General features: G+C 41.1%; 1 protein-coding gene across 1 annotated transcript in view; it reads left to right on the top strand.

Annotated features, from left to right (window-relative positions):
* The window catches only part of COL4A4 (collagen type IV alpha 4 chain), a 167,433-nt gene that overhangs the window by 115,488 nt on the left and 24,105 nt on the right, over positions 1–27,840 (top strand). Inside the window, exons 35-44 of the mRNA XM_030804064.1 lie at positions 1,328–1,402; positions 5,367–5,474; positions 6,301–6,408; positions 15,034–15,105; positions 16,260–16,388; positions 16,481–16,591; positions 17,983–18,138; positions 20,572–20,679; positions 22,748–22,756; positions 26,386–26,511. Coding sequence (XP_030659924.1) covers positions 1,328–1,402; positions 5,367–5,474; positions 6,301–6,408; positions 15,034–15,105; positions 16,260–16,388; positions 16,481–16,591; positions 17,983–18,138; positions 20,572–20,679; positions 22,748–22,756; positions 26,386–26,511 — 1,002 coding nt within the window. The remainder of the gene's footprint in view (positions 1–1,327; positions 1,403–5,366; positions 5,475–6,300; positions 6,409–15,033; positions 15,106–16,259; positions 16,389–16,480; positions 16,592–17,982; positions 18,139–20,571; positions 20,680–22,747; positions 22,757–26,385; positions 26,512–27,840) is intronic.

Raw genomic sequence — 27,840 nt, 5'->3', positions numbered from 1 at the left:
ATATAGATCCCTTCTTGGGAAATGGTTACAAATAGAAAAAGTTTTATATTTGATTTTGATATTTTATAACTTCAGGGTTCAGACGTCACTCCTTTTCTGCTTACCTATACTATAGTCTCTTTACCATTCTTTCACAGCAAAAACCTACCTCTTCTCACTTCCTTCATACTTGCATTGGGCCATGCTTACAAGGAATTGAAATGCACTCAAGAAACCTGGAGTCAAAAGATGTCTCACGGATCCCACAGATAGGAAACATAGTTCTGACAAAGCTCAAGGGACCCTAGCCCTTAGGCAATCCATGGTTTCTCACTTTTTCCCATGGTCTATTTTTTTACTTACCTGTCTACCAACTGGCTTCATTTCTCTCTACACAGTATCTTTTCTAGATATTTCTGGATATGTTGGGTTGTACTCCAATATGTTCTACATCAGGACAACTCATGATAATGCTTTTGGTTTCTGCCCCAATAGCCAAGGACTTCAAATTCTCACTTTCTTATTCCATCTTCTCAAGGAAAGACTTCTTTGACCTGGAATGGGCCAGAATCCCACCCCTCAAGCAACTGGCCATTATTATGAGTAAAATCAGATAGGAGAAAGACTTCCACAAGGTGCAGGTGGAACCCCTTTAGAAAGGGGTGTAAATGGGCAATTACTATAAGATACATCTAACTTATTTCTCTAATTCTCTTGAAACCCCATCTATTTTCTTGCCTTTCCTCCCACTCCATTTTGAGTCCCCCACTTCAAACTAGCTCCCAACCATAATGTAGGTCCTTGTGTCTGGAGGCATTATGGAGTGTCCAGTAGCTTTGTGGGACTGTGGGAGTCATGGCCTATAGTGGCTTTTGAATGTGCCATCTCTTGTCATCAATGCAGTGTGCCTTTGTGATTTTCTTTTTGCAAGGACACTAAGTTGAGCTGCCTTATAAAAGAGCTTGAAATATGATTGCAGCAGCCAAAACAGTTAGAATTTTTGCTTTTTGTTTCTAAAACATAAGGATATAGTCACTCAATGCCAAATTTCTTAAATAGAAACCTAAATTTGAAAATTTTTTCAGGACTTAAAAACTCAAACTTATCAATACCTGGAGATCCTTATGATTGTGATGTATTCTAAAACTGTGTGTGTGTGTGTGTGTGTGTGGTATGTAAATTGCATCTTGCATCTATATTTCTATTCTTGTTTAGAATTATTTAAAAATACTCTCCTAAAATATCTGAAGATAAGCTATACAGACAAATACCATAAACGTTATTGTCACCTGTATGAGACCAAATTAAATTGTCTAAAATAATGTCACATGCATTTTATCCCTTTCAGGAAACAAAGGTGACCCTGCCAGTCACTTTGGTCCACCTGGTCCAAAGGGTGAGCCAGGTAGCCCTGGATGCCCAGGTATAGCTGCATATTTTTCTTACTAAAACAAACAAAAAAATAGATTATTTTGAAAAGCAGAACAATTACTTCTAGCTGGCAATGATCGTATCAGTATTTTCTTCCCACTTCGTGCATTAAGGTATAGATAAAACGGGTTATATATAAACACTTCCATAGCATTTCTTGCCTCGCCTAGAAGAACACCAGGGTTACATACTAGGGATTCGCAATCATTTTTCCATCATGGCTCATGTGACCGATGATGTTGACACAATAATAAACTCCCCAGGCATGCCCATATTTTGGCAAACTAAAAAATGGATATTGCAAACAATTAAAATCTGGACCATTTTGCACCCTCTATCATTTAAAATGATGCATTCGCAGTAACCACTCACAATGACTACAGCTACAGGTCGTCATTCCAGCTCTCTTTCTACTGAGAAAAGCACATGCCAGTGTAAGTGGCGCACCATTGTTGAGCTATCATTGAATCTATTTTAATTTACTAAAAATCAAACCAAATCAAGGAAACATAAACCTCATCACCAACAAGAAATCTAAGTCATTTTAAACAGTATTTTGCTTCTCAATAATAATTAACATGGAATCCTTCAGAATGGATTGTGATGCACCATTGAGTTCTTGTGACAGTTGAGGCCACAACTGGCTACATTAGATGACTCACAGCAGAAGGGGGGTGCCAGTGTTATGCACAGCTCCATGCTTTACAGGGAAAGGGAAACCATTTGAGTTCAAGCCAACAGAACAGGACCCCTAGAGGGGAAAGCAGCCTTAGGACAGAATGCTCTATTGGTTTAACTCATATATGTTTACGTTTCAGAAAATGTTGGAGATATTAATTGGTACTCCCTTTCTGGACCCTATAGAAATGCATCAATATTTAAAATATGCGTATCGCTTGATTTAGGAATTATCCTAGGAATTTATCTGGAGTCAGTAATCAGACAAGTGTACAAAGATGCATGCCCAGGAGTATGCATTGTTTGAATGGAACAAATGTCCATCCGCAGATGCCTGGTTAAATAAGTTATACCCCAGGGCATTCGGCCAATAGTGGTCAGGTTAGAAACCAGGTTTGTGTTTAGATGGGTACCTTGTAAATTAAAACACCTTGTATTCATAATTTTGTGCATTACCTTAAAATTCCCTCTGGCAATAGCTGTGTTTCATTTCATATAACAGAAAGAATATTAGATATTTTATGAGCAGAACTATATGAGAAATTTTATTTTCTTTGTTTTTATACTGTAAGATTGCTAAAATGGAAGTCTAACAAAAAAAAGTTAGTACAGTGGCAAAAACTACCTTTCCCACCTTCTTCCCACTCTTTCCTATGGGTCTTTCACCTCTGACATGAACAAATATATTTAGATAGTGTATATATATATATGTATTTTTTTTTAGATGAAGTCTTGCTGTTTCACCCAGGCTGGAGTGCAGTGGCATGATCTTGGCTCACTGCAACCTCCACCTTCCGAGTTCAAGCAATTCTCCCACCTTAGCCTCCCAAGTAGCTGGAACTACAGGTTTGCACCACCACACCAGCTGATTTTTGTACTTTTGGTAGAGACGGAGTTTCGTCATGTTGGCTAGGCTGGTCTCAAACTCCTGGCCTCAAGTGATCTGCCTGCCTTGGCTTCCCAAAGTGCTTGGATTACAGGTGCGAGGCACTGTGCCCAGCCTAGATAGTATAATATTTTAACTGAACTGTATAAATGAAGTATACATTTGATGGGGAAAATAGTTTTGAGGTCAGCATTATGGGAGTTCATGACAAATATCAAAGTGAGAAGCCTCAGAAGGGAAAAGTCGGTGGCTCAAAGTCAACCTCCATTATTACTTCACCTGTGGTCTTGGGTAAGCTGAGAGTATCTTCTCTGAGCGTAGTTTTCTCACCTGTAAACTGGCCCTATGCATACTGCAGGATTGTCCTGAGGATCAAATGAAAGAAACTGAAACTGAAAATGACTATACAAAGTGCAATGATCATCATTGTCATCATCATCATCATCAGTCAACAAAACATGAAGACATTTTCCCATACTTACTGGTATTTTTATGTAAACCCCAAAGATAGGAAGCTCAGGGTAGTCCAAAACGGGGGCCTGTGATGTTACCTAGTATTTTAAGTTAAAAATCGTAAACCTGAGTGATTTTACACTTAGGCTGACTTTTTCAGAAAGTTTGCCTTGGCCAAATTTGCCTGTTCTCCTGTGGTTACCCCCATTTAAATTGGCCCCTTTCCCATATGCCATGGCCTCAGCCTAGAAATTTTAAATTATATTATATGTTATTCACCAGCACAGAGTTTACTTAATACACTATTTCCGTTGACTGGAGAAAGCTGCATTGAACTTGAATGAGCATCATGAGAAGGCATGGATCTGCAGCTGGTCTTGGGATTCTATGTGATGATCCTGGCTTCAGTCCTACCCACTCTGCACTCTATTCAGAGAGAAAATGTAGTGCAAATTAACTCAGAAGTTCTGTTCTTAACACAACCCCACAAAATTTGGGAGACAAGTTTTTTTTTAAATATTCAGTGTTTTCATTTGTAGATGAGAATAATTCCTACTTTACTGTAGGAATGTTTTCAGGATAAATAAGATAATACATAGTGAGACTAATAGATGTTAAATTCAATCAGGGAACAGGTACAGACTAACAAAAGATTGTTTCATGTGTGCTATAATAAATGATGACTATAGCCCCCCCCCAGCATGGTTTGTAAATACAGAGACATATATTTTATGTGCAGATTCAACCAGTGATTTTCAGCACACACTATTGGTTTATCCCATAAACATGCATTAAACTCAGACATTGTAAATAAACACATGGGGAAATAGTCATCCTCTTTAGTAATCAAAGAAATGTAATTTCAAGTGTCTGAAATATCATTTTATCTTTAATAAATTAGCAAGAAAAGAGGCCAACAAACTAAAATGTCCTCAGTAAGAATACGGCATGCTCTTGGAACTGTGGGTGGGTTCCATATGGTGGTGTGAGTCAGTGCAGCACTTACTCCAAACTACTGGCAACCTGTATCAAGAAACAAATGTTGAATGGTGTGTTCTAGATAACTAGAGAAGAACTGAATTGTGCTCTGCAGCAAGTCACTGTCATAAGAAAAGGACTGTTTTAAATTTTTAGAAATTGAAGAGACCTATCCATTAGATGTTATGGGTGATTCTGGGATGGAACGTGGTGTGGACAAACCAACTGTGAAGGACATTAAGGGGAGAACTGGGGGGATTCAAGTATGGGATGAGTGTTTGATGGTATTAGGAATTGCTATTAATTTTCTTGGCTGTGAAAATGTTATTTTGGCAATGTAGAAAAACATTCTTATTTTTCAGACTTCTTACCTCCTGAAGTATTTAGGGATGGAATTACACTATGGTGTGATGTACTTTAAAATACTTCAGCATTTAAACTGCATTTGAAAATACTAAAATATCATGCTATTTATCCAGAAATTCTACTCCCAGGAAATAATCTAATAGGAGAAAAAAATTGACAAGAGATACATAAAGAGCATTATCGATAACAGCAGAGTTAGAGATAACTTAAATGGCCAATAGTAAAAGAAAATTGAATTAGTTAATTTAATTAAGATTGACTCAAAAAGCTATTGGCCATTCACTTAAAAACGATAATTAGGAAAACCAATATAAACTTGGAAAATTACTTATGATACAACACTAATTTTAAAAATCAGAATATAAAATTGTGGGTATTATCTGTACGTGTGTGTACATATGGAGAATCGTGTTAAGCTGGTGGGATTATGGGCATTTTGTTATCAATTTTTCCTTAATGTTATTTCCCTTTCCAATAGAAACTATTTAAAACTAAAAAAGTAAGGATAGAAAAGAATAGGGTGGGCTGAACTTGGTGATTTTACAGATTCACGGTCTCAAACAGCAACTTTGATGTTTGATCTTTCCTTCTTTAGGGCATTTTGGAGCATCCGGAGAGCAGGGCTTGCCTGGCATTCAAGGGCCCAGAGGATCACCTGGAAGGCCAGGGCCACCTGGCTCCTCTGGACCACGAGGGTGCCCAGGTACCTTGAAAGGAAATCTGGAGACTTCCTGAGCACTCCTGTGTCTCAGAGTGTTTCAGAAACAACCAGTCTTTAACTAGACCTAAATTCAGATATGGCTCTGCCATTTCCCAGACCTATGACTTTGGATAGGTCACTTAAGCTCACCTATGCCTCACCTATAAGCTAGTGGGTTTCACTGAGTGACTTGGAGTAGATTAAGACAGCACCTGTAAAGTGCCCAGCATGGCACCAGACACAAAGGAATGGTCACACAGATAGCAACTCCTTTCTTTTTAGTTTTTATTCTTTTAGAGAGAGAGGGCCTTACTCTATTAACAAGGCTGGAATATGGTGGCACAATCATAGCTCACTGTAGCCTCGAACTCCTGGCCTCAGGGAGGCTGTCTCAGCCTCCCAAAGTGCCAGGATTACAGGCATGAGCCACTGTGCCTGGCCCAGATAGCAGCTCCTTTCTAGCCCTTTGCATTTCCCCTGCCATTCAGGATGCTGTTTTGTTTGTTTGTTTGTTTGTTTGTTTTCCCCTCCTTTAGACCTAAGGCAGATGTCACACTTACAGCACAGAATTTTAATGGATATTTTTCCTGCCAATTCAGGAAAAAAAGAGAAAGCTTAAAACTACAGTTGGCAACTTCATTCATTTGGAAGTGTATTTTCTCCTCCTGAATTTAAATGTATTTTTCTCCCTAGAGTTAAGATATATAGGAAGAAACAGTAATGAGACAATGTTCTCCGTTACCCATATATTAAGAACATAGATGACTTTCGCAGTGAATGTAACTCATTTATTATCTGGCAATCTGCAAAACTTCCCTGTCATCCTCAGGTGATCACGGGATGCCTGGGCTGAGGGGACAGCCAGGAGAAATGGGAGACCCTGGGCCAAGAGGCCTCCAGGGGGATCCAGGGATACCAGGTCCTCCGGGAATAAAAGGTAAGTCGAAAAGAAGCCCATTCTACAAGAAAGATGCAGCCCAATGAGGGCAAATTGATGGTGTTTTTTTCCTGTACCAGTGAGTGACCCTGCTCTTGGTCATACCACTCTTTTCCATAGGTGCCATTAGCATCTTCCTACTCTTCCTTAGCCAGGGCTGCAGGTAGTGCCCATCCGGCCAGCTGACCTGCCTTCTACCAGGGAGAATGGTAGTGCTATCATTTTCTTTTTCTTTCCTTCTTTCTTTCTCTCTTTCTCTTTCTTTCTCCCTTTCTCTTTCTCTTTCTTTCTTTCTTTCTTTCTTTCTTTCTTTCTTTCTTTCTTTCTTTCTTTCTTTCTTTCTTTCTTTCTTTTTCTTTCTTCTTTCTTTTTCCTTCCTTCCTTCCTTCCTTCCTTCCTTCCTTCCTTCCTTCCTTCCTTCCTTCCTTCTTTCATCTTTCTTTCTTTCCTTTCCTTTCCTTTCTTTCGTTTTCTCTCTCTCTCTCTCTTTCTTTCTTTCTTGTTTTCTTTTTTCTTTTTTTGACAGTGTCTTGCTCTGTCACCCAGGCTGGAGTGCAGTGGCACGATCTCAGCTCACTGCAACCTCCACCTCCCAGGTTCAAGCAATTCTCCTGCCTCAGCCTCCCAAGTAGCTGGGATTACAGGTGCGCATCACCATGCCTGGCTAATTTTTCTGTGTTTTAGTGGAGACGGGGTTTCACCATGTTGGCCAGGCTGGTCTCAAACTCCTGACCTCAAATGATCCACCTGCCTCGGCCTCCTGAAGTGCTAGGATGTGAGCGCCCGGTTGCTACCATCTTATTTCTGAAGGCATTTAGCCAAATGATTTTTATGATGTTCAGGCCTATTATTCATGTATTCTCTTCACCTATGGGTAAGCTCCTACTATCCTAGATTCTATGCTAGATGCTGGGTGTGCAGTTTTGAAGAAAATAGACCTTCCTGCCCTCATGGAGCTGACAGTATGGCAGGAGAGAAAGACATTAATAATATATGTGGAAATGAATATATATTTACTGATCATGATAAGTGGAAGAGAAAATAATAAGGTGCTACAGATATAGAGTAATTAGTGTTCATCATCTTTGTTCGGTCAAGAATAATTTTTTCTGGGTTGAATTTCTTGGTCTGTAAAGGAAATAGTGGACTGGTTATAAAAGTCTGGTTATAATATAATATAATACAATACAATATAATATAAAATATGTGTCATTAACAAATCTTTATGCCCTCACATTCATCCATGGTATCAATCCCTCTTCAGTTCATTTCTTCCACTTTAGAAAAAGTACTTTTTTGGCCGGGTGTGGTGGCTCACGCCTGTAATCCCAGCATTTTGGGAGGCTGACGTGGGCGGATCACTTGAGGTCAGTAGTTCGAGACCAGCCTGGCTAACATGGTGAAACCCCATATCTACTAAAAATATAAAAATTAGCTGTGTGGTAGTGCATGCCTGTAATCCCATCTACTTGGGAGGCTGAGGCAGGAGAATTACTTGAACCTGGGAGGTGGAGGTTGCAGTGAGCCAATATTGTGCCATTGCACTCCAGCCTAGGCAACAGAGTAAGACTCCATCTCAAAAAAAAAAAAAAAAAAAAGTATTTTTTCTATGGGTATTTTTGGGCATATCTTTAGCATAACACTTATGTTGTATCACATTTGTTTGGAGGTTTTTCTCATCAAATAGGGCATGATTTTTTAAAAGGCAAGGACATTTCATATATCCTTGAGGCTCAGTCAATAATAAGTATATTGGTTGGTGGTATGAATGCATGGACAAATAGGAGAATGAATATCTGAGCTAGTAGCTATGAGGTTGCAGTCCTTATCTGAACCAACAGCTGATGGTTCCAGCTTACTTGGTAGAGTCTTGTAACCAGGTTTCCTCTATTTCTTCTTCCTTCCCTTCACCTTCCACCTGCCTTTGCTCATTGACTCATACATATATGAAATCCTGGTAAAATAAAAAGTACCTGCTTTCAGAAGGTACTGAGTTGGAAACCCCTTCTTCTGGGATTAATCCTTTTATTGTTTTGAAAATTCAAATATGATTTTCCCACACTTTGCCCTCTTCACTCATTGGATAGCTTTGAAATAATTCTAATTTTCCAGAAGTTGTAGTGTGGTAGGTATTACTTGGTGCGATTTTGTGGAGACAGGAGCCATTTATGTTGAAGAGTTGGTATACTCATGTATTTTCATGCAATCACATAACTTGATAGGAAAAGTTCCCTTCACAAGACAAGACATCTTTGTACTGTTCTCCATCTTCATCGACACTTTTAGTAATGTGAATTCCAGCAATTCATGATAAATTTAGGATTTCAGGCAAAATGATCATTATGTTATTTTGAAAGTTTCTCTGATGATTGTGGCCATTTCCTGTCTCTGACCATCTCTACAGCCTTCATGGCGTATTCTTTGACACTTCTTTGTGTTTGGAAGACAGTTGGTAAAGAACCAAAAGAAAACATTTGCCATTATTAACCACTCCCACTGCATTTCCACTTCTTCCTACCCTCCAAGTTCAGTAACACAGCAAGGATTTTTAAGTGTCTTGGTGGCTTAACAACATACACCCAATTTGGTCAAAATGACAGGGCTCATGCCACTGTTGTTGATCCTTCTTTCCCTTGAATTTGTTTGCATTTATCACATAACTTCAGTATGGCATGCTATTACAAAACTAATAGCTGGCCGGCGTGGTGGCTAATGCCTGTACTCTCAGCACTGTAGGAGGCTGAGGCAGGCGGATCAGCTGAGGTCAGGAGTTCGAGACCAGCCTGGCCAACATATAGCGAAACCCCATCTCTACTAAAAAAATACAAAAATTAGGTGGGCATGATGGCGGGTGCCTGTAGTCCCAGCTACTCGGGAAGCTGAGGCAGGAGAATCACTAGAACCCAGGATGCTGAGGTGCAGTGAACTGAGACTGCACCACTGAACTCCAGCCTGGGTGACAGAGCAAGACTCCATCTCAAAAAAACAAAACTAAAGTAAACTAATAGCTAATAAATTTGATCCATAACAAAATCACCCAAAAATTAATCTCCAATCACATCATAATTCTGTGCTATGAAATAGTGTGTTAAAAAGAGAAGGTGAGGAAATGAACATATTACTTCGCATGTTCATACCACCTACAGACAGATGTTGCAGTGGTGCTCCATCACCATACAGTGACACTGTTTCACTTCAAACAGCTCAGAGAACAACTGGTCTTTAAAAACCACAACACAAAACAAAACAGTGAAATACATTCCAAAAAGTTAAAACATCTACAGTATAAATTCATTGTTGCAGCTTATCATGCTGATATAAAAATGAACCACAATCCAGCAGAAACACTTTGAACTGAGAAACTAAATATTTGAAGTATGTTCTAACTAAGTCAAGGGGACTGATTATCTTGTTTGAACAAACCAGCTGCTGAACTCAAAGCTGTTTGCTCTGCTAGAACGGGCCATATGGATTTTGCATCCTGCTTGTGTTCAATCAGATTTAAACTTTAACTTAAACATATGCTAAAAATGGCTTGATTTCAGCTACCATTGACTTTCTTCACAGAATTACAAAAAACTAAATTTCAAATGGAACCAAAAAAGAGCCTGTATAGCCAAGACAATCCTAAACAAAAAGAACAAAGCCAGAGGCATCAGTCTACCTGATTTCAAACTATACTACAAGGCTACAGTAACCATAACAGCATGGTACTGGTACCAAAACAGGTATCTTGACCACTGGAACAAAACAGAGGCCTCAGAAATAACTCCACACATCTACAACCATCTGATCTTCCACAAACCTGACAAAGACAAGCAATGGGGAAAGGATTCCCTATTTAATAAATGGTGTTGGAAAAACTGGCTAGCCATATGCAGAATACTGAAACTGGACCCCCCTTCCTTACACCTTATACAAAAATTAACTCAAGATGGATTAAACACTTAAACATAAGACCTAAAACTGTAAAAACCCTAGAAGAAAACCTAGGCAATACCATTCAGGACACAGGCATGGGCAAAGACTTCATGGCTAAAACACCTAAAGCAATGGCAACAAAAGCCAAAATTGACAAATGGGATCTAATTAAACTAAAGAGCTTCTGCACAGCAAAGAAACTATCATCAGAGTGAACAGGCAACCTACAGAATGGGAGAAAATTTTTGCAGTCTATCCATCTGACAATCTACGAGGAATTCAAACAAATTTACAAGAAACAACCCCATCAAAAAGTGGACAAAGGGCCAGGCGTGGTGGCTCACGCTTGTAATCCCAGCACTTTGGGAGGCCGAGGCGGGCGGATCACCAGGTCAGGAGATCGAGACCACGGTGAAACCCCGTCTCTACTAAAAATACACACAAAAAAATTAGCCAGGCGTGGTGGCGGGTGCCTGTAGTCCCAGCTACTCGGAGAGGCTGAGGCAGGAGAATGGCGTGAACCCAGGAGGTGGAGCTTGCAGTGAGCCGAGATTGCGCCACTGCACTCCAGCCTGGGAGACAGAGCGAGACTCCGTCTCAAAAAAAAAAAAAAAAAAAAAGTGGGCAAAGGATATAAACAGACACTTCTCAAAAAAAGACATTTATGCAGCCAACAAACATGAAAAAAAGCTCATCATCAGTGGTCATTAGAGAAATGCAAATCAAAACCACAATGAGATACCATCTCACACCAGTTAGAATGGCAATTATTAAAAAGTCAGGAAACAACAGATGCTGGAGAGGATGTGGAGAAATAGGAATGCTTTTACACTGTTGGTGGCAGTGTAAATTAGTTCAACCATTGTGGAAGACAGTGTGGCGATTCCTCAAGATCTAGAACCAGAAATTCCATTTGACTTGATCTAGAACCAGACATTCCATTTGACCCAGTGATCCCATTACTGGGTTTATACCCAAAGGATTCTAAATCATTCTACTATAAAGACCTATGCAAATGTATGTTTATTGCAGCACTATTCACGATAGCAAAGACTTGGAACCAACCCAAATGCCCATCAATGATAGACTGGATAAAGAAAATGTGGCACATGTACACCATGGAATACTATGCAGCCATAAAAAAGGATGAGTTCATGTCCTTTGCAGGGACATGGATGAAGCTGAAAACCATCATTCTCAGCAAACTAACACAGGAACAGAAAACCAAACACCGCATATTCTCACTCATAAGTGGGAGCTAAACAATGAGAACACATGGACACAGGGAGAGGAATATCACACACTGGGGCCTGTCAGTGGGTGAGAGGCTAGGGGAGGGATAGCATTAGGAGAAATACCTAATATAGATGTTGGGTTGATGGGTGCAGCAAACCACCATGGCACATGTATACCTATGTGAAAAACTTGCACATTCTGTACATGTATCCCAGAACTTAAAGTATCATAATAATAATAATAAAATGGCTGTATTCCTAGACTTAAAAGTTTAAGTACATATGCCCTTTAAAAGGAGAACACCCAGTTCCTAGTTGGAAAGTAATATAAGATTGAAATAATGAAAACCTAAAGAATACTATCTGTAGCATGACAGGAACTGGAAAGAATATGGATTTCGTATCTTGGCTGATAGCAAGTAAAACGTTTCATAAGAAAAAAGAATCTGGAAATGGCTTTCCTCAGAAAAGAGATGCCATGTCCCTTAGAGCTATGAACATCATGGAAATATTCTCCCCCCCCTTTTTTTTTTACTAGGTTACTCCCCTCCTGCCCTTCCCCCACAGCACTTACCACACTGGATGTAATTGCCTGTTTGTTCTGTCAAGTCAGGGACAGACTTGTCCCGCATTGTCTTGACAGCACCTGCCAGGAGGTACATTTGGGGCAGGCTCTCTGTGCATTAGGGAACCATATCTTACACCCTTAGTAGGCACTCACATATTTGCTGATATAAAAAATATTCAAATCTTATTTCAGAATCTTTGTTGATAAGAATCTTCCAGGTTTTTCAACCATTACTTATAGTCACAAAGATCTCTCTTCCCATCAGCTTTAAAGTTAGGGTGAGCAGCTGTCCCGTTTTGCCTGGGCCTGAGTTGGGTATTTCAGGATGTAGAAATTTCAGTACTAAAACCAGGAAAAAGTCCCAGGCAAACAGGGACACGTTGGTCACCCTGTGTTAAAAGTATGAACCCATATAAAGGCTCTTGGGTGTGTAATGTTTTCAGGCTTTAGAACAAAATACAGCCTGAGAGTGGGAATGCAGTCATGAAGAATTCACTGGCTAACAAAGATAGGAGCCATAATTCTGGCTGGATTGGAGGTTAGATTCACTGACTGGAGAAAGAGCACCCGGCCTGAAAGTGCAGTGTGCTGCAGCCTTAAATGATGGTTGTTTAGCAGGAGGACGACCAGAGAGGTGAATAAAAATTCCTCATTACCTAGAAATGTGCTTTGTTAGCCTAATTGCCTCTCATCTGCACTGTATATATTTTATGCATGAACAACTTTCTGATTTAGAGATGGGATTGATAAAAAGCTTTCAGTAAAAAGGAAAAATTACCCTTACAACCCTGCTCAGATGTAGCTGCATTCAATTTAGAACGATAACATTGGGTCAGATAAGGGTCGGCCAGTTCAACAATGGCGAGAGGCTGGGACCGTGACAACCTAGGATCTGGATGTGTTGATGTGACAATGGAGAGCTGGCAGAAGCAGAGACATTCCACCCCAGCCAAGTCCCCAAGCCATCAATCTTGGTGACTAAAGCTGGAGATCAAAACATGTGGAAATAGTGAAGTGGTCCCCCCGAAAATTTATTATCATTTTAGATAGACTGCAATAAATATCCAGATTTGGCAGATAAAGAAGGCCTGTGTGTTCTTTTGGTGCAAACTTGAAACGTTGGCTCATAAAATAGGAAAGAGGATTGGAGAATAAACTAAGCCAGAACTGTAAAAAGTGGTTAGGAATAAGAGATTTAGGGAAAATAAAGATGCATTCCCATTTTTTTTTGTTTTTGGTGCAAGAGAATATGGCTCATTTGAACCAATCTAAAGCTTAGATCTTAAAAGAATAATGACTGTCTGTTTCAGGTACTGATGATAAATAGAAGGGAAGCAACTAACTGTGCCAGCTTCTAATAAGAATACAAAGAGGACTTGCTTAAAATGAATAGACAATAATTAGCACTTGAATTATTTATATGCAAACTGATACCTCTAACTTCTGTAAATTATATTTGTCCTATAAATCTATTAAAGAAAGATATGACATACAAATAAAAATTCTACCCTGCTCCTTTTTGTAGCTTTCTGTCTCATCCACCTTGTTCCGTATTTTTTCATTCACTCACTCAACAAACATTTATTGAACACATCCATAGGACCTAGTCTTGAACTCTTATTTACCCTTGAGCAGGGGAGACAGTCGCCCAAAGACATGATTGTTTCACAGTGTGGGGTGGACATCAACAATCAAGGGGGTCCTATATTATGGGGGTAGGTGAGGGGCACCTTCTGTGTTCAACCTTATAAGCTGATGGTATTTTTGTCCCAAATTTGAGAGATGTGACTCTAAGTAAACAGCCTGGCCGTGCACTGAGAGGCTCTTATCTTGGATAAGAAAGAACAGCTACTGGGTAGAAGATCTGCTCATGAGATAGGAAGTTTTCCAGGCTTGACCAGAGGCTGGGGAGAAGCTTCAGTGCTCATAGCCATCAGTGGGACAGGACTTGTGAGAAGGCACCCCGCAGATGGTTCAGTGCCCAAGAGATGCTCGATAAATATTCCTTACCTGCTTTCTTCCTTTCCTCTCCTCCTCCAACTTTACCAAGGGCCATCAAGAAGTGTCATTTGAAAAGGCTCTTGTTCAGACAACTTCAACACAACTCAACACATGTTGATGAAAAACCTTAAGAAAAATTTTCCACTGGAAGTGTTTAGTGACAACTTCAGTCAAGCCAGGCTGGTGGATGGCTCTTTGGAGAACTAAACAGAAGGTTCTGAGAGAAGACAGAGGCATCAGTGGGGTAATGTCTATTTACAGAGACGGGAGTTTTCAGTGATCACCGCAAAATAAACTTAGGTTCTGCAGAAAAGCATCAGAATGGTTGTGAAAGAAGTGACTGCAAAGCAATAGCTGGAGCCACACTCGCCATGCAGGCCTGAGCATCGTAGGGCAAGCATTTGCCAGCATGCCACAGGCGCCATGCGTCCTCTCGTCTGACTGCATCTCCATGAGTAGATCCTGAAGAAACCAGAGCCTGCAGCCCCTGGGAGGGTGCAGTGACCCCAAGCCTGGGAGGTGTGAGGCCTGGATTTGCTCCCATCCGATCTCTTTCCTCATCTAGGGTGATTTTATTGTCATAAAATCAAAGGTCACTTCCTATGCCAAGATTCAGTAATTCTAGACCGTATCTGGTCATGATAGGATCAGAAACCAACAGCAGTACTTTAAAGCCAAAGAAATGTTTGTGTTAAGCTGTCTTGGAAGAAAATCTTTATCGGATGAATGTGTTAAATAGTCCTGGGCCTGGGTTTCCACCCTGATGATGAAGTCCAGACGCTCAGAGCTGCTTGCTGGCCCCAGCAACGCGCCCTCTGCTGGGCAGTGCCTGCGGTTGTGGCTAGAGTGAGTACCGGTGGCTGGTCTTCCTTTGGGTCACAGGCCTGTGGTGTTTTTCAGGTCCCTCCGGATCACCTGGCCTGAACGGCTTGCATGGATTGAAGGGTCAGAAAGGAACCAAAGGCGCTTCAGGTAAGCACCTAATCGATTCATAACAGACTGAGCTTCAGTCAATGGTTCATGAGAGAAAGTGGTACTCTCCCCTGGTATTTCTGCACTTCATGAGATTTGGAGGCAAAACTAAAAAAAACTGGCTTAGGTTAGAGACACAGTATTGGAGCTATTTTTAGTGCTGACAATGACATGAAAAGGACATTTGAGAAAACCCTATTTAAGAAGGAATTGTTGGTTAACAGTATCTTTTGTTGGTATTGCTTGGAATTTTCTGTCTACTAAAAGTACTCTGAACAATTGCTTTAATGGAGCCAGATTTCAAAATGTTATCCTAACAAGTAACTAGTTGGGGATTTTAGAATTTTTGTATTGTTTTAAGTATAGTAATGCCATGTTTGACCACATGGGTCAAATTAGTACTAATAGCATCCTTTTATGGCCACTGCTAAAACAAATTACTGCCACAATTTGCTGTTATTTTCATACCACAAATAGGTTAATCTTTGACAAGTGTATTTTATCTTGTTCTGTTAATATAATGCACATTTGTTGTGTTACTTTCTCAGAAAAACCGCTTATGATCAGACAAAGTAGCTGAAACCTAACATACAAATTTGAGTGACCCTGGGGAACAGGAATTGTGCTGCTAGGTTTGAATTTATTGTTGGAGAGGTGAAATCTTTCTAGTTTGGAAGATCCAGTAATATAGTCACTTACGATTCATTTAGTAGCTCCTCCAAATAGTCAGATTAAATGTGTGTGCCTTCCAAGAAAACACTGATGTCCTTCCTTCCCAGTGTGAAATTCCACAATAGTTCTAATCATGCCAGTTTCCACCTCAAATTTCAAAGCAACTTATGCATGATTACTTATTGTATCTCATTTGTTTTTACTCTATCCATTGTAGAGGTGGGAGTGTTGGTATTACCTCTAAGTTGTTGTTTTTAAAAATCTGGAAAATAACTATAAAAGAAATAAACCTTATGTCTGAGCAGTGTGATGGGTCCTAAGAGAGAAATGGTGCAGACATTTGGATCACCACTGCAACCAGTGGTTGGTGTCTGCAGAACCAGCCACTTCTCTGCCGCTATTGGGAAGTGGTTCCTTTTCAGGCACTATAACAGGGACAAGCAAGGAGAAGATATAGTATTAATTCTGTTTTCCCCATTAAGGTTTGCATGATGTGGGGCCACCTGGTCCAGTGGGAATACCTGGGTTAAAAGGAGAGAGAGGAGACCCTGGGAGCCCAGGAATCTCTCCTCCAGGTCCTTGTGGAGAAAAAGGTCCCCCAGGTTCCCCAGGTAAGCTGCAGCCTGCTTTGCCCTTCTTTCAATAACTAAACCAAAACCTTCCAAATGCAATGAGGATAACATGTGAACATGTCTCTTCTTAGGGAGATCAGGACCACCTGGTCCTGCAGGTGCCACAGGAAGAGCTCCTAAGGACATTCCTGACCCGGGTCCACCTGGAGATCAGGGACCTCCTGGTCCTGATGGCCCAAGAGGTATGAGAGAATCATGACAAAGGATGGCAGTGCTCCCTTTGTTAGATGCTGCCAGCTCTGGAGGAATGTGGGACCAGAGAGTGGCAGAATAGAAGCACTGAAGCAGCCTCCCATCAGCTTGGCAGGTGGATAAGTGGGACACAGTTAGGGTGGGACTTTGGGTAGTGGTGAGCTCTCAGGACCATATCCAGGACCAGGACTTGGCCCTCTCTTCTATTTCAGCTCTGTTAGACCCTCGTCTCTTCAGGGTAGAAACTGACAAGCAAGCGTTTTTTTTTGTCACCAGCTTGATGCTGATCAAATGTCTTCAGAAGTGGGTGGCAAGTGGGAATCGCACCCTCCTTATTGGTCTCTAGCAACTGTCACATAAACCACTGGCACTAGCCCAGAGTGACAGGATGCAGGCCTGTGGCACACAAGAAACAGTCTCTTCATGTGCTGCTGACAGGACATGTTGTTTCTTTCATGACTTCACAGGGACAAACTTTGGTAAGGAAAGATGTTCGAAGTCATTACTAAGCTGACCAAGTAGGTTTAGGCTAGAGCTGGGTTGGGAGTTGGGAGAAGAGTGTGGTTCCGTGTGATATCTTGCTAAATGCAGGCAATTGCATTCATACAAGCTCTTAGAACTCTTCCATAAAGACACATGCCCATCATCTTTGAATCTTTAGGATTTTAGGGATTGTACAATGAAAATAATAAAGCTCTCAAAAGTGTGCTAAGAAGTACAGAAGCTAAGTAGGGATATAATTGGGGTCAATTTATTCCTATTTGTGGAGACTTGTTTTCCATTAGGATTATAAATTTAATCAAGTGAACATTCCTTTCCCACCAGACGTATTTCCTCAAATGCCTATCTGTCCATCAATCCATCCATCCGTCCATCCATCCATCCATCCATCCATCTACCAATCCATCTATCCATTCATCTGTCTGTTTGGTACTCCATCCATCCATCCAATCTTATCTATCCATCCAACCATCTGTCCACCTATCCATCCATCCATCCATCTATCTTATCTACCCATCCAACCGTCTATCCACCTATCCATCCATCCATCCATCCATCCATCTTATTAAAGCAGTAAGATGGCAATGCAAACAAAAACCCAAAATGATAGTTTCAACAGGAAAGACGTCGAAGGGAAGGAAGGTTTTGCTTGGGTTCATTTTGTCTAACAGTTACCAACCCATTGTCGACACCATTTCTCAACTTGGTATTATGATCCATTCTATTTCATTTCTGTTATCATTGACTTTCTTATTATTCTAATTCTCTTTATTCCTTGCTTGCAAATCATTGAATTCTTTTTCTTCAGAAGCTGTCAAGCAGCCAGTATACACATTTGTCTTTGACCAAAGGAATATTTTTGTCTCTTCTCTGTGGTCAGGAGCACCTGGGCCTCCAGGCCTCCCTGGGAGTGTTGACCTTCTGAGAGGGGAGCCAGGTGACTGTGGTCTACCAGGGCCACCAGGTCCCCCTGGCCCACCAGGCCCTCCAGGATACAAAGGCTTTCCAGGATGTGATGGAAAAGATGGCCAGAAAGGTATGAATGTTGTTCCATTAAGTAGTATGTGAACGACTTGGTTATCTTACCCTTGAGGGTCTGGGGTACTGTGCCGCCATTTCTATTTCCTATGCAAACAAAGTGACTGCCTTCTAAAATGTCCTTATTTCCCCAAAGAGTCCAGAAGTTTGGGTCAAAGTTGGACAAGTAAAAGGAAGAAACACAAGTTAATCTTTAGCCCCTAATAATACTCTTGATAATCTTCCAGGCCAGAACTGAACAGTAGAAATGTAATGCAAGCCACAGGTGCAATTTAAAAATATAGTAGACACATTTTAACAAGTAAAAACAAGTGAACTTTCATACTTTCTGTGATTTAACATAATATATTTAAATATTTTTATTTTAACATATAATTAATATACATTTATCAATGAGATAATTGAGCTGATTGTGCAAAACTAGTTCCTTTTGCAAATAAGCCACTCCTTCTTCCTGCTTTTGAAATCCCATGTGTGTTCCACGCTGACAGCACAGCTCAGGTTGGACTGGCCACATTTCAAGTGCTCACTAGCCGTGTGTGGTTAGTAGCTTCTGTATTGGACAGCTTAGTTTTAGACTGCTGACTTTGCTTTTTTATATTCATGCAAAGATCCCGAATCACTGAATTTCCCCACTATTTGAGGTTAAAATATTTATTTTAATTAATTTTTATCCAACTGCTAATGTTTGGGGAGATCAGTTTTTGGTCACCAGAATTTCAGAGGATTTTTAGGTTCAAAGAAGCCTTTTGTTGAAAAAAGATGACTAATGAGTGTCCATTTTAACTTCCCTATTTCATAAATAAGGAAGCTGGATATCAGAAAAGCAACAGTTGAAATTTGCAAAAGGAGCCCAATAACGAGCACCTTGCCTGAGTTCTGAACCAAGTGTGAAATAAGGCAAAAGATTAGGTCACAGATAAAAATCACTGTGAGGCTGCCATGACTATAGTGCAAATGGCATCTGTGGAATTGTGCAGTGCACAGCCTGTATAGCAGTATGGAGCAAGCCTGTTCATCTATATTAGCAATGAAATCAATTTTAGAGAATGTGGCTCAAATCTACGGGTAAGTAGGCTTCCAATTATTGAACTTCAGAATTGGACTGACGTGCTAACACTCTAGTCACCAAGAGGAAGGAGGAAGGGGCTGGCTAACACTCCTCCTCCTTAGTTCCTCTAGGGAATAAATCTCTACCTGGACATGAAGTTCAGGACTGAGGAAATAACACACCATATGAAACCAGTGATCTACACAAGAATACACAGGGAGTTAGAAATATTGGTGGAACCACTAATCATGCTTCTTGACTCCAAGTCCAGAGACAATAAAGGCCAAACAGTGCTTTACTATAAAGAGAGTGAGTTTCCTCAGTTTACCTTTTATGACTTACACAGTGACAAATATCTGTTAGGCACCTGCAGGAATATAGCAGTGAACAAATTTAAGTAGAGTCTCTAATCTTATAAGGACAGAGTTTCCACCTGACTCAGTGGTTCACGCCTATAATCCCAACACTTTGGGAGGCCAAGGCCTGAGGATCCCTGGAGGCCAGTATAGTTCAATACCAGCCTGGGCAACACAGTGAGACCCCATCTCTACAAAAAAATTAAAAAATTATCTGGGCATGGTGGTGTGTGCCTGTAGTCCCAGCTACTTGGGAGGCTGAGGTGAGAGGATCGCTGGAACCCAACAGTTGGAGGCTGCAGTCAGCAATGATTGTGCCACTACACTCCAGCCTGGGTAATGGAGCAAATATAATAATAATAATAATAATAATAATAATAATAATAATAATTTCTTTTATAAAGAGCATAGTTTTATGGAAGACAGACATGCACACTAAGGGATATGTCAGTTTAAATCCAGTTAAGTGTCCTGAATGAAGAGCTTATCAAAAAGCAACTAAACTTCAGTTGGGATTCCAGGGAAGGCTTCCCTGAGAAAGTGAGACTTGATCTTAACTCTAAAAAATGAGGAAGACGTCATGGATGTGGAAGAAGTAAAGGAACATCACGTATGAGGAACTGAACTGTTGTGCCTAAAACTAAGAGAGTGAGGAGGAGAGTGGTCTGAACTCGCCTGGGGAGGCACGTTGTTCCTGGATATTGAAAACTCTTTCCTGATTTTCCCTTCAGTTCCAGTCCTTTGTCTCCAGAGAAAGTTTAGGGTTATAGGACTTCTTTTCATTGTAATTTAGTCTCGTCTTGACCATGGAACCGTTTCCTTAGTTCTTTCGGCCGATCATGTGTTTCCTTCAGAGGCAACCACTCTAAGTCTCACAGAGGAAAGCGAGGCTAATCTTGACTCTCAGGCTAGCCATGCTCTGCATTTTGTTGGAGTGAATCTCTGAATTCAGTCTATCAAAATGTCATTGTTTTTATCTTGTCTCATTCCAGTGCCCTCATTTTTATGTTTTGGTTTTTTTAAGGACCAATGGGATTCCCGGGGCCGCAGGGACCACATGGATTTCCTGGGCCACCTGGAGAGAAGGGTTTACCTGGACCTCCAGGGAGAAAAGGGGCCACTGGTCTTCCAGGTGAGCTTCCAACCTACATACAGCATTTTGTTTAAACATTTACTAAACTGATCATTGTTCAGAAAGTAGTCAATATTCTGAATTACTAGCACATTCTTATTATTTAAGCCCTAATATTAAAAGTATATTTCTTTCAGGCTGCACTACAAAGTCTCATGTTTGGTGAAGTAATAATTTATTGTCAGAATGAATAAGTTTGAAAATTAGGAGTTGATTTTTTTTACTTTATTTTTTAACTTTTTAAAATATATATATATTTTTATTATACTTTAAGTTCTAGGGTACATGTGCACAACGTGCAGGTTTGTTACATATGTATACATGTGCCATGGTGGTGTGCTGCACCCATTAACTCGTCATTTAACATTAGGTATATCTCCTAATGCTATCCTTCCCCCTCCCCCCAACCCATGACAGGCCCTGGTGTGTGATGTCCCCCTTCCTGTGTCCAAGTGTTCTCACTGTTCAATTCCCACCTATGAGTGAGAACATGCAGTGTTTGGTTTTTTGTCCTTGTGATAGTTTGCTGAGAATGATGGTTTCCAGCTTTATCCATGTCCCTATAAAGGACATGAACTCAAAAAAAAAAAAAAAAAAAAAGGAGTTGATTTTATATACACTTTTTTTTTTTTTGAGACAGTCTCGCTCTGTCACCCAGGCTGTAGGGCAGTGGTGTGATCTCAGCTCACTGCAGCCTCCGCTTCCTGGGTTCAAGTGATCCACCTGACTCAAACTCAAGTAGCTAGGATTACAGGCATGTGCCACTATGCCTAGCTAATTTTTGTATTTTAATAGAGACAGAGTTTCACCATGTTGGCAAGGCTGGTCTCAAACTCCTGACCTCAGGTGATCAGCCCACCTCAGCCTCCCAAAGTGCTGGGATTACAGGCGTGAGCCACTGTGCTTGGCCCGTATAGACTGTTTCTAAGGGAAATAAATATGTGTTCCTTCATGCAAAAGGCAAAGACTGATTTGAGTATTGTTTGTTAGGATCGTATATTCAATTCTAATCCCTGAATTTTCATTGATTTTCCTACATGTTTTATTTAATTTTTTTCTGTAAATTCCATTCATTCCTAGGAAGAGAAGAAGCTATTCAGTTTAACTCTGTAGGCAACACTTTTTAACCATAGGGTCAAATTACGACAAGGAAGAGTTGGGGAGAGAAGGGGCAAACAGACATGTGTATTTGAGATGGGCAGAAGTAATATCTTTCAAGATCCTAAGTCAATATTACAGTAATGTGGTGTCAGTTCAGAATATTTCGCAGTGTCCTAAATTAGCACTCTAGTCCAAAGAATAAATAAATAGCACTGCTTTATGATGTATCGTAGTACAGGAGAAACAAGGGCTTATATGTTGATTCTTTTTTTTTTTTGAGACAGAGTCTCGCTTTGTCGCCCAGGCTGGAGTGCAGTGGTGCGATCTCGGCTCACTGCAAGCTCCGCCTCCCAGGTTCACGCCATTCTCCTGCCTTAGCCTCCCAAGTAGCTGGGACTACAGGCGCCCGCCACCTCGCCCGGCTAATTTTTTTGTATTTTTAGTAGAGACGGGGTTTCACCGTATTAGCCAGGATGGTCTCGATCTCCTGACCTCGTGATCCACCCGCCTCGGCCTCCCAAAGTGCTGGGATTACAGGTGTGAGCCACTGAGCCTGGCCTATATGTTGATTCTTTTCATATTTCCTTTCTATGTATACCCTGTACTTGGCAAATTAATATGAAATTTTCAGAAGCTTTTAAATGGATAGAATTCCTACATGCATTAAATTAGGAGATATTCGCCATAAGAAATCAACTAGAATTTTATATTGCTCAAGAGAGTTTCATTTCAAGTCATTCTAGAGATGAAAACTCCGTTACTAAATCATGGCTGCTCCTGTCAGTCACATTGATGTGGACTTTTTATGTAAATAAGATGCTGCCATTCTGCTTGTCATTGATGCTGCCTCAAATTATGTATGTTCTCAATCTATTTCCTTTTTGTCCTAATCCACAAATTTAAAATCTCTTTCCACCCTGTGAAAATCGTGGACTGGCCCTCATTTGTTGTCTTTGGATTCCTCCAGGTCCCAGAGGTAAGCTTTGCTATAAAATTGGTAATTTCCCCTCACTCTGGTTTCTAGTCATTTCTGTACTTGTCCTTTTTCCTCTGTATGGGTGAGCTCAATTTTGTTACATTTTATAGATGGAGTGCTGTAAGGATATCAGGCTGCAGTGCTTTGCTTCCTCGTTACAGATAGAGTAACCTCGTATTAGAGCATCCTGACATTCAGCCTCATTATAGGTTGTCAAGGCAGTGGAGATCCTTAGCTTATATAGTTTCAATTTGGGCATGAAGTATGTGGGCTTTCTCTGTCAAAGGCTGTAGTACATACCAATGTAAGTTCCTTTTTTAAATTCTACAATATAAATACATAGAGCATCCCTAAAATAAATGGTATGTACAACATTAAAAAATGGGGCCTCACCTCCCAGTAAGGGGCTGTGAGAAGCCTTTCCTATCACACCCTCAAGTCCATTTTCAAGTAGCACATTTCTTTGTGTGTTAAAAGGAAAATGTTCACTTAATGCTCCGCAATGCAAAAACAATGTGTTATTTTGTGCCGGCATTTTCAAAGAAAATAAAAAGCATTTCTCAAAAGAGAAAAAGAAAAATTGTGAATGCCTGCATTTGTTCTTTCCAGGCCTCTGTTATTTGTCCTAACGAGAATTGCTCTGAATACAGACACCGTGTATTATTTTTAAGGTCTTTAGAAGAGAGGCCTCAGTTCCCCTTTTTATTTTTCAGCTTCTGACTTATTAAAAAGTAAAGAAAAGCAAAATCAAAAATGTAAAAAGTCCTGGTATTTTCAATGTTTATATTTAAAAATTAAACTGTATTTGATGTTTTCATTTCAATCTTGTCTCTCTGTGATTGTATGTATAAAGTCATTTCAAGAGAACATCAAAATTCTAAATAGGAAGCACCAACCACGTGCTCCTACTTTCTGAACTCCGTTCCCACTGGGAAGGGCCAGACATTACTCAGGGAAAACAGAAGATGCCTCTATGCATCTCTCTCAAGTCACCCATAGTAGAAAAGCCAAATTTTACATTAAACTGTACTTATTATAAAAATACCTTTGGCCCTGTGTTGCTTGTGGTTTTATACCATATTTGGTTTTATACCATATTTTACATGGGGTTAAATTCCAAATAGCTCATAAGAATTCCAGGTCATTTTACACAGGCCCAGTAAGTATTAGGAGACTAAAACTTTGTTGTTATGCCACATTTTGTTAAGGATTTTCTTACTGCTTTATGATTGATGTTCCTGAAATTATTTCACACTTTTGCATACATTTGAAGAACACCATAGCTAATCAGATGATATCTTTTATTTTTATTTTATTTATTTTGGAGACAGAGTCTTGCTCTGGTTCCCAGGCTGGAGATCCCACCACTGCACTCCCAGGTTCAAGCAGTTTTCCTACCTCAGCCTCCCAGGTAGCTGGGATTACAGGCATGTGCCACCACACCTGGCTAATTTCTTGTAATTTTAGTAGAGATGGGGCTTCGTCCTATTACCCAGGCTGGTCTTAAACTCCCAAACTCAGGAAGTCCACCCGCCTCGGCCTCCCAAAGTGCTGGGATTACAGGCGTGAAACACCATGCCCAGCCAGATGATACCTTTTAAAATATGTTTCATTTCTTAGAATTTGTTACCCGGATATTGAGAGTTCCTGATACAGTCTGATGAGGTGGTTAAGAACATGGGTTTGGAGCCAGAATGCCCTGGATTGCAATCCAGACTCTGCCATGTGTAAGCTGTGTCACCACAGAAGTGTCACTCATTTGCCTGAGCCTGAGTGTTTTTTTTGTTTGTTTTGAGACAGAGTCTTGCTCTGTCACCAGGCTGGAGTGCAATGGTGTGATCTTGGCTCACTGCAATCTCCGCCTCCCAGGTTCAAGCGATTCTCCTCCCTCAGCCTCCTGAGTAGCTGGGACTGCACACCACCACGCCCGGCTAATTTTTGTATTTTTAGTAGAGATGGGGTTTCTACTAAAGAGATGTTGGCCAGGATGGCCTCAATCTCTTGACCTCGTGATCTGTCCGTCTTGGCCTCCCAAAGTGCTGGAATTACAGGCATGAGCCACCATGCCTGGCCAAGCCTGAGTGTTCTTGTCTGTACCCTTCTCATAACAGTAGCACATACAGTCTTGTCGGGAGGATTTAATAGTAAAAGCATTCAGCACAGGGCCTGATACATGATAAAGCGTTCAGTGAGCCTTAGCTGTTATCATTATTGTTCAGTGTTATTATTTCTTATCCCTGTGTGATGTTTGCAGGATGACTGAATGAAGCTTTAGAAAAAATGTCTTACAGATGTGAAAGTAAACGAAAAAAATGTCACATCTTTAATATAGTGGTTTTCTTTTTTCTTTTATTTTTTTTTGAGACAGAATCTTGCTCCGTCACCCAGGCTAGAGTGCAGTGGCACGATCTCGGCTCATGCAACCTCTGTCTCCCGGGTTCTAGTGATTCTCCTGCCTCAGCCTCCTGAGTAGCTGGAACTACAGGCACTTGCCACTACACCCAGCTATTTTTTTTTTTTTTTAAAGTAGAGATGGGGTTTCACCATGTTGGCCAGGCTGGTCTCAAACTCCTGATCTCAAGTGATCCACCCGCCTTGGCTTCCCAAAGTGCTGGGATTACAGGTGTGAGCCACCGTGCCCAGCCTGTGTTTTTCGAAGTGAGATTCCCAGATCAATGCCATCAGCCTCCCTGGGAACATGTTAGAAATGTACATGGCCCCCACTTCAGACCTCCTGACTCAGGAACTCTGGTTTCTAACAAACTAGCGACACAATTCTGATGTGCTACAGTCAAAATTATAGCTTTCCAACGGTGCTTTTCAGCCCTAATGGACACTGGAATCACCGTAGGAGTTAAACAAACAAACCAAAACCTACTGACACCCAGGTCCCACTCCCAGAAATTCCTATTTAATTAGTCTAGATGGGGCCCCAGTATTCATAAGTACTTTTGAAAAGCTCACCAGCTGAGTTTATTATGCAGCCAATGATGAGGACACTGCTCAGGCCACATCCTATTATCAAGTAAATCAGTATTTCTGGGAGTGGGACCCAGGCATCAGTATATTTCCATGACTGCCCTGGATAAGTCCAACGTTCACTCGAGGTTGAAAGTTACTGCTTCTGAGCCTCTAGCAATCCTGAAATTCCGTGTGAGTGACTGACACTGTGGAAACCCACGTGGCTGCAGTGTAGAGTAAGGACTCAGGGACACATGAAGCTGAGCTTTAGGAATCCATCAGTCCCTCTTGCAATGCTACCTGTGGCTGCTACTCCAGTAAAACATGGCCCAGAGATTGGGTAATCCTGTGAGGGTCATCACATTGCTGCATCATCCGACCTTCACTATTTCATACTTCTGCTTCCTCTGATACTCCATTCACTCATTCGGTCAGTCCAACATTCTGGAAGTTCTTCATGTACCCTCCAGGGAACAAGACAAATTCCTGCCTTCATGGAACTTACATTGGATTGTTGAACCTTTACAAACATTTATACTGAAATTTATACTAAATTTGTACTAAATTTCAGTATAGTATGAGAAGTCCAGCTTTAACCAGAGACTGTAGAAGGAGCTTGTTCATAAGCATGTGCATCCATTTTACACAGGCGGTAATTCCAATTTCAGGTGAACCGGGGCCACCTGCAGATGTTGATGACTGTCCCCGAATCCCAGGGCTTCCTGGGGCGCCAGGCATGAGAGGACCAGAAGGAGCCATGGGGCCCCCTGGAATGAGAGGCCCCCCAGGACCAGGTATGAGCCGCCTGCTGATTGTTCATTATTTTCATGATATATTGCTGAAATGAAATTCTAGATGTTTTATTTTGCAGCTTTTTATAAGGAGCCTAAACAACTAGTGAGGAGAAAGCATGTCTTTCCCTTTGTAATTTGTTTCTACCTTGATCCAAAGTACATCAATTATGGGCTAACTGGATCCACACATCCCTTCTATTTTTTTATTTTATTATTTTATTTTTGAGATGGAATCTCACTCTGTTGCCCAGGCTGGAGTGCAGTGGTGCCATCTCGGCTCACTGCAAGCTCTGCCTCCCAGGTTCACGCCATTCTCCTGCCTCAGCCTCCCGAGTAGCTGGGACTACCAGTGCCTGCCACCATGCCCGGCTAATTTTTTGTATTTTTAGTGGAGATGGGGTTTCACCGTGTTAGCCAGGATGGTCTCCATCTCCTGACCTTGTGATCCGCCTGCCTCAGCCTCCCAAAGTGCTGAGATTATAGGCGTGAGCCACTGCATCTGGCCCATCCTTTCTATTTTTATGTGGAACTCCTACTTAAATCTTTCATACTTGGCCAGCTTTTGGATGTGGAGTTTTGAAACCTCTTAGCACAACATAGTAGATGTTCCATTAACAGTCATTAATAGCTGCCTACTTGATTTTGAATTAAAAACAATTGAATTGGGGCTTGGTGGAGTGGAAACAGAGCCTGCAAGAAGGAAGAAGGAGCTGTTAGAGGAGGGATGAGCAAAAATAGGGTCTTGTTCTACATTTTGGCAATTACTACATGGTTAATCACTGGAGCATTGTTCAGTAACTGCCGGGGTGGCAGTATCCTCATTCAAGTATTTAAGCTAAACCATTCTTTTAAAAAGTGTTCTCCAGCCAGGCGCGGTGGCTCGCGCCTGTAATCCCAGCACTGTGGGAGGCCGAGGTGGGTGGATCACCTGAGGTCAGGAGTTTGAGACCAACCTGGCCAACATGGTGAAACCTCGTCTCTTACTAAAAGTACAAAAATTAGCAGGGCTTGGTGGCGGGCACCTGTAATCCCAGCCACTTGGGAGGCTGAGACAGGAGAATCGCTTGAATGGGGGAGGCAGAGGTTGCAGTGAGCTGCATTCCAGCCTGGGCAACAAGAGTGAAACTCCATGTCAAAAAAAAAAAAAAAAGGAAAAGTGTTCTCCAAATGGTTTGTTTTCTTTCCACATATGCCCACTGCATTGGGTAATTTACAAAGCTATTAGGAGCCCAGGGCTGGGCATCTAGAAGTCACTGTTCTCTTTAGACCCACTGGTAGTAGCTATGAGTCTAGAAAACTCATGGGCAAATTCTTTGAAAAGGAGGAACC

The sequence above is a fragment of the Nomascus leucogenys genome, chromosome 22a, assembly GCF_006542625.1.
Source record: "Nomascus leucogenys isolate Asia chromosome 22a, Asia_NLE_v1, whole genome shotgun sequence".
Taxonomy (NCBI): domain Eukaryota; kingdom Metazoa; phylum Chordata; class Mammalia; order Primates; family Hylobatidae; genus Nomascus; species Nomascus leucogenys.
The sequence above is the reverse complement of the archived record's forward strand: the minus strand, read 5'-3'. Positions and strand labels throughout refer to the sequence as shown.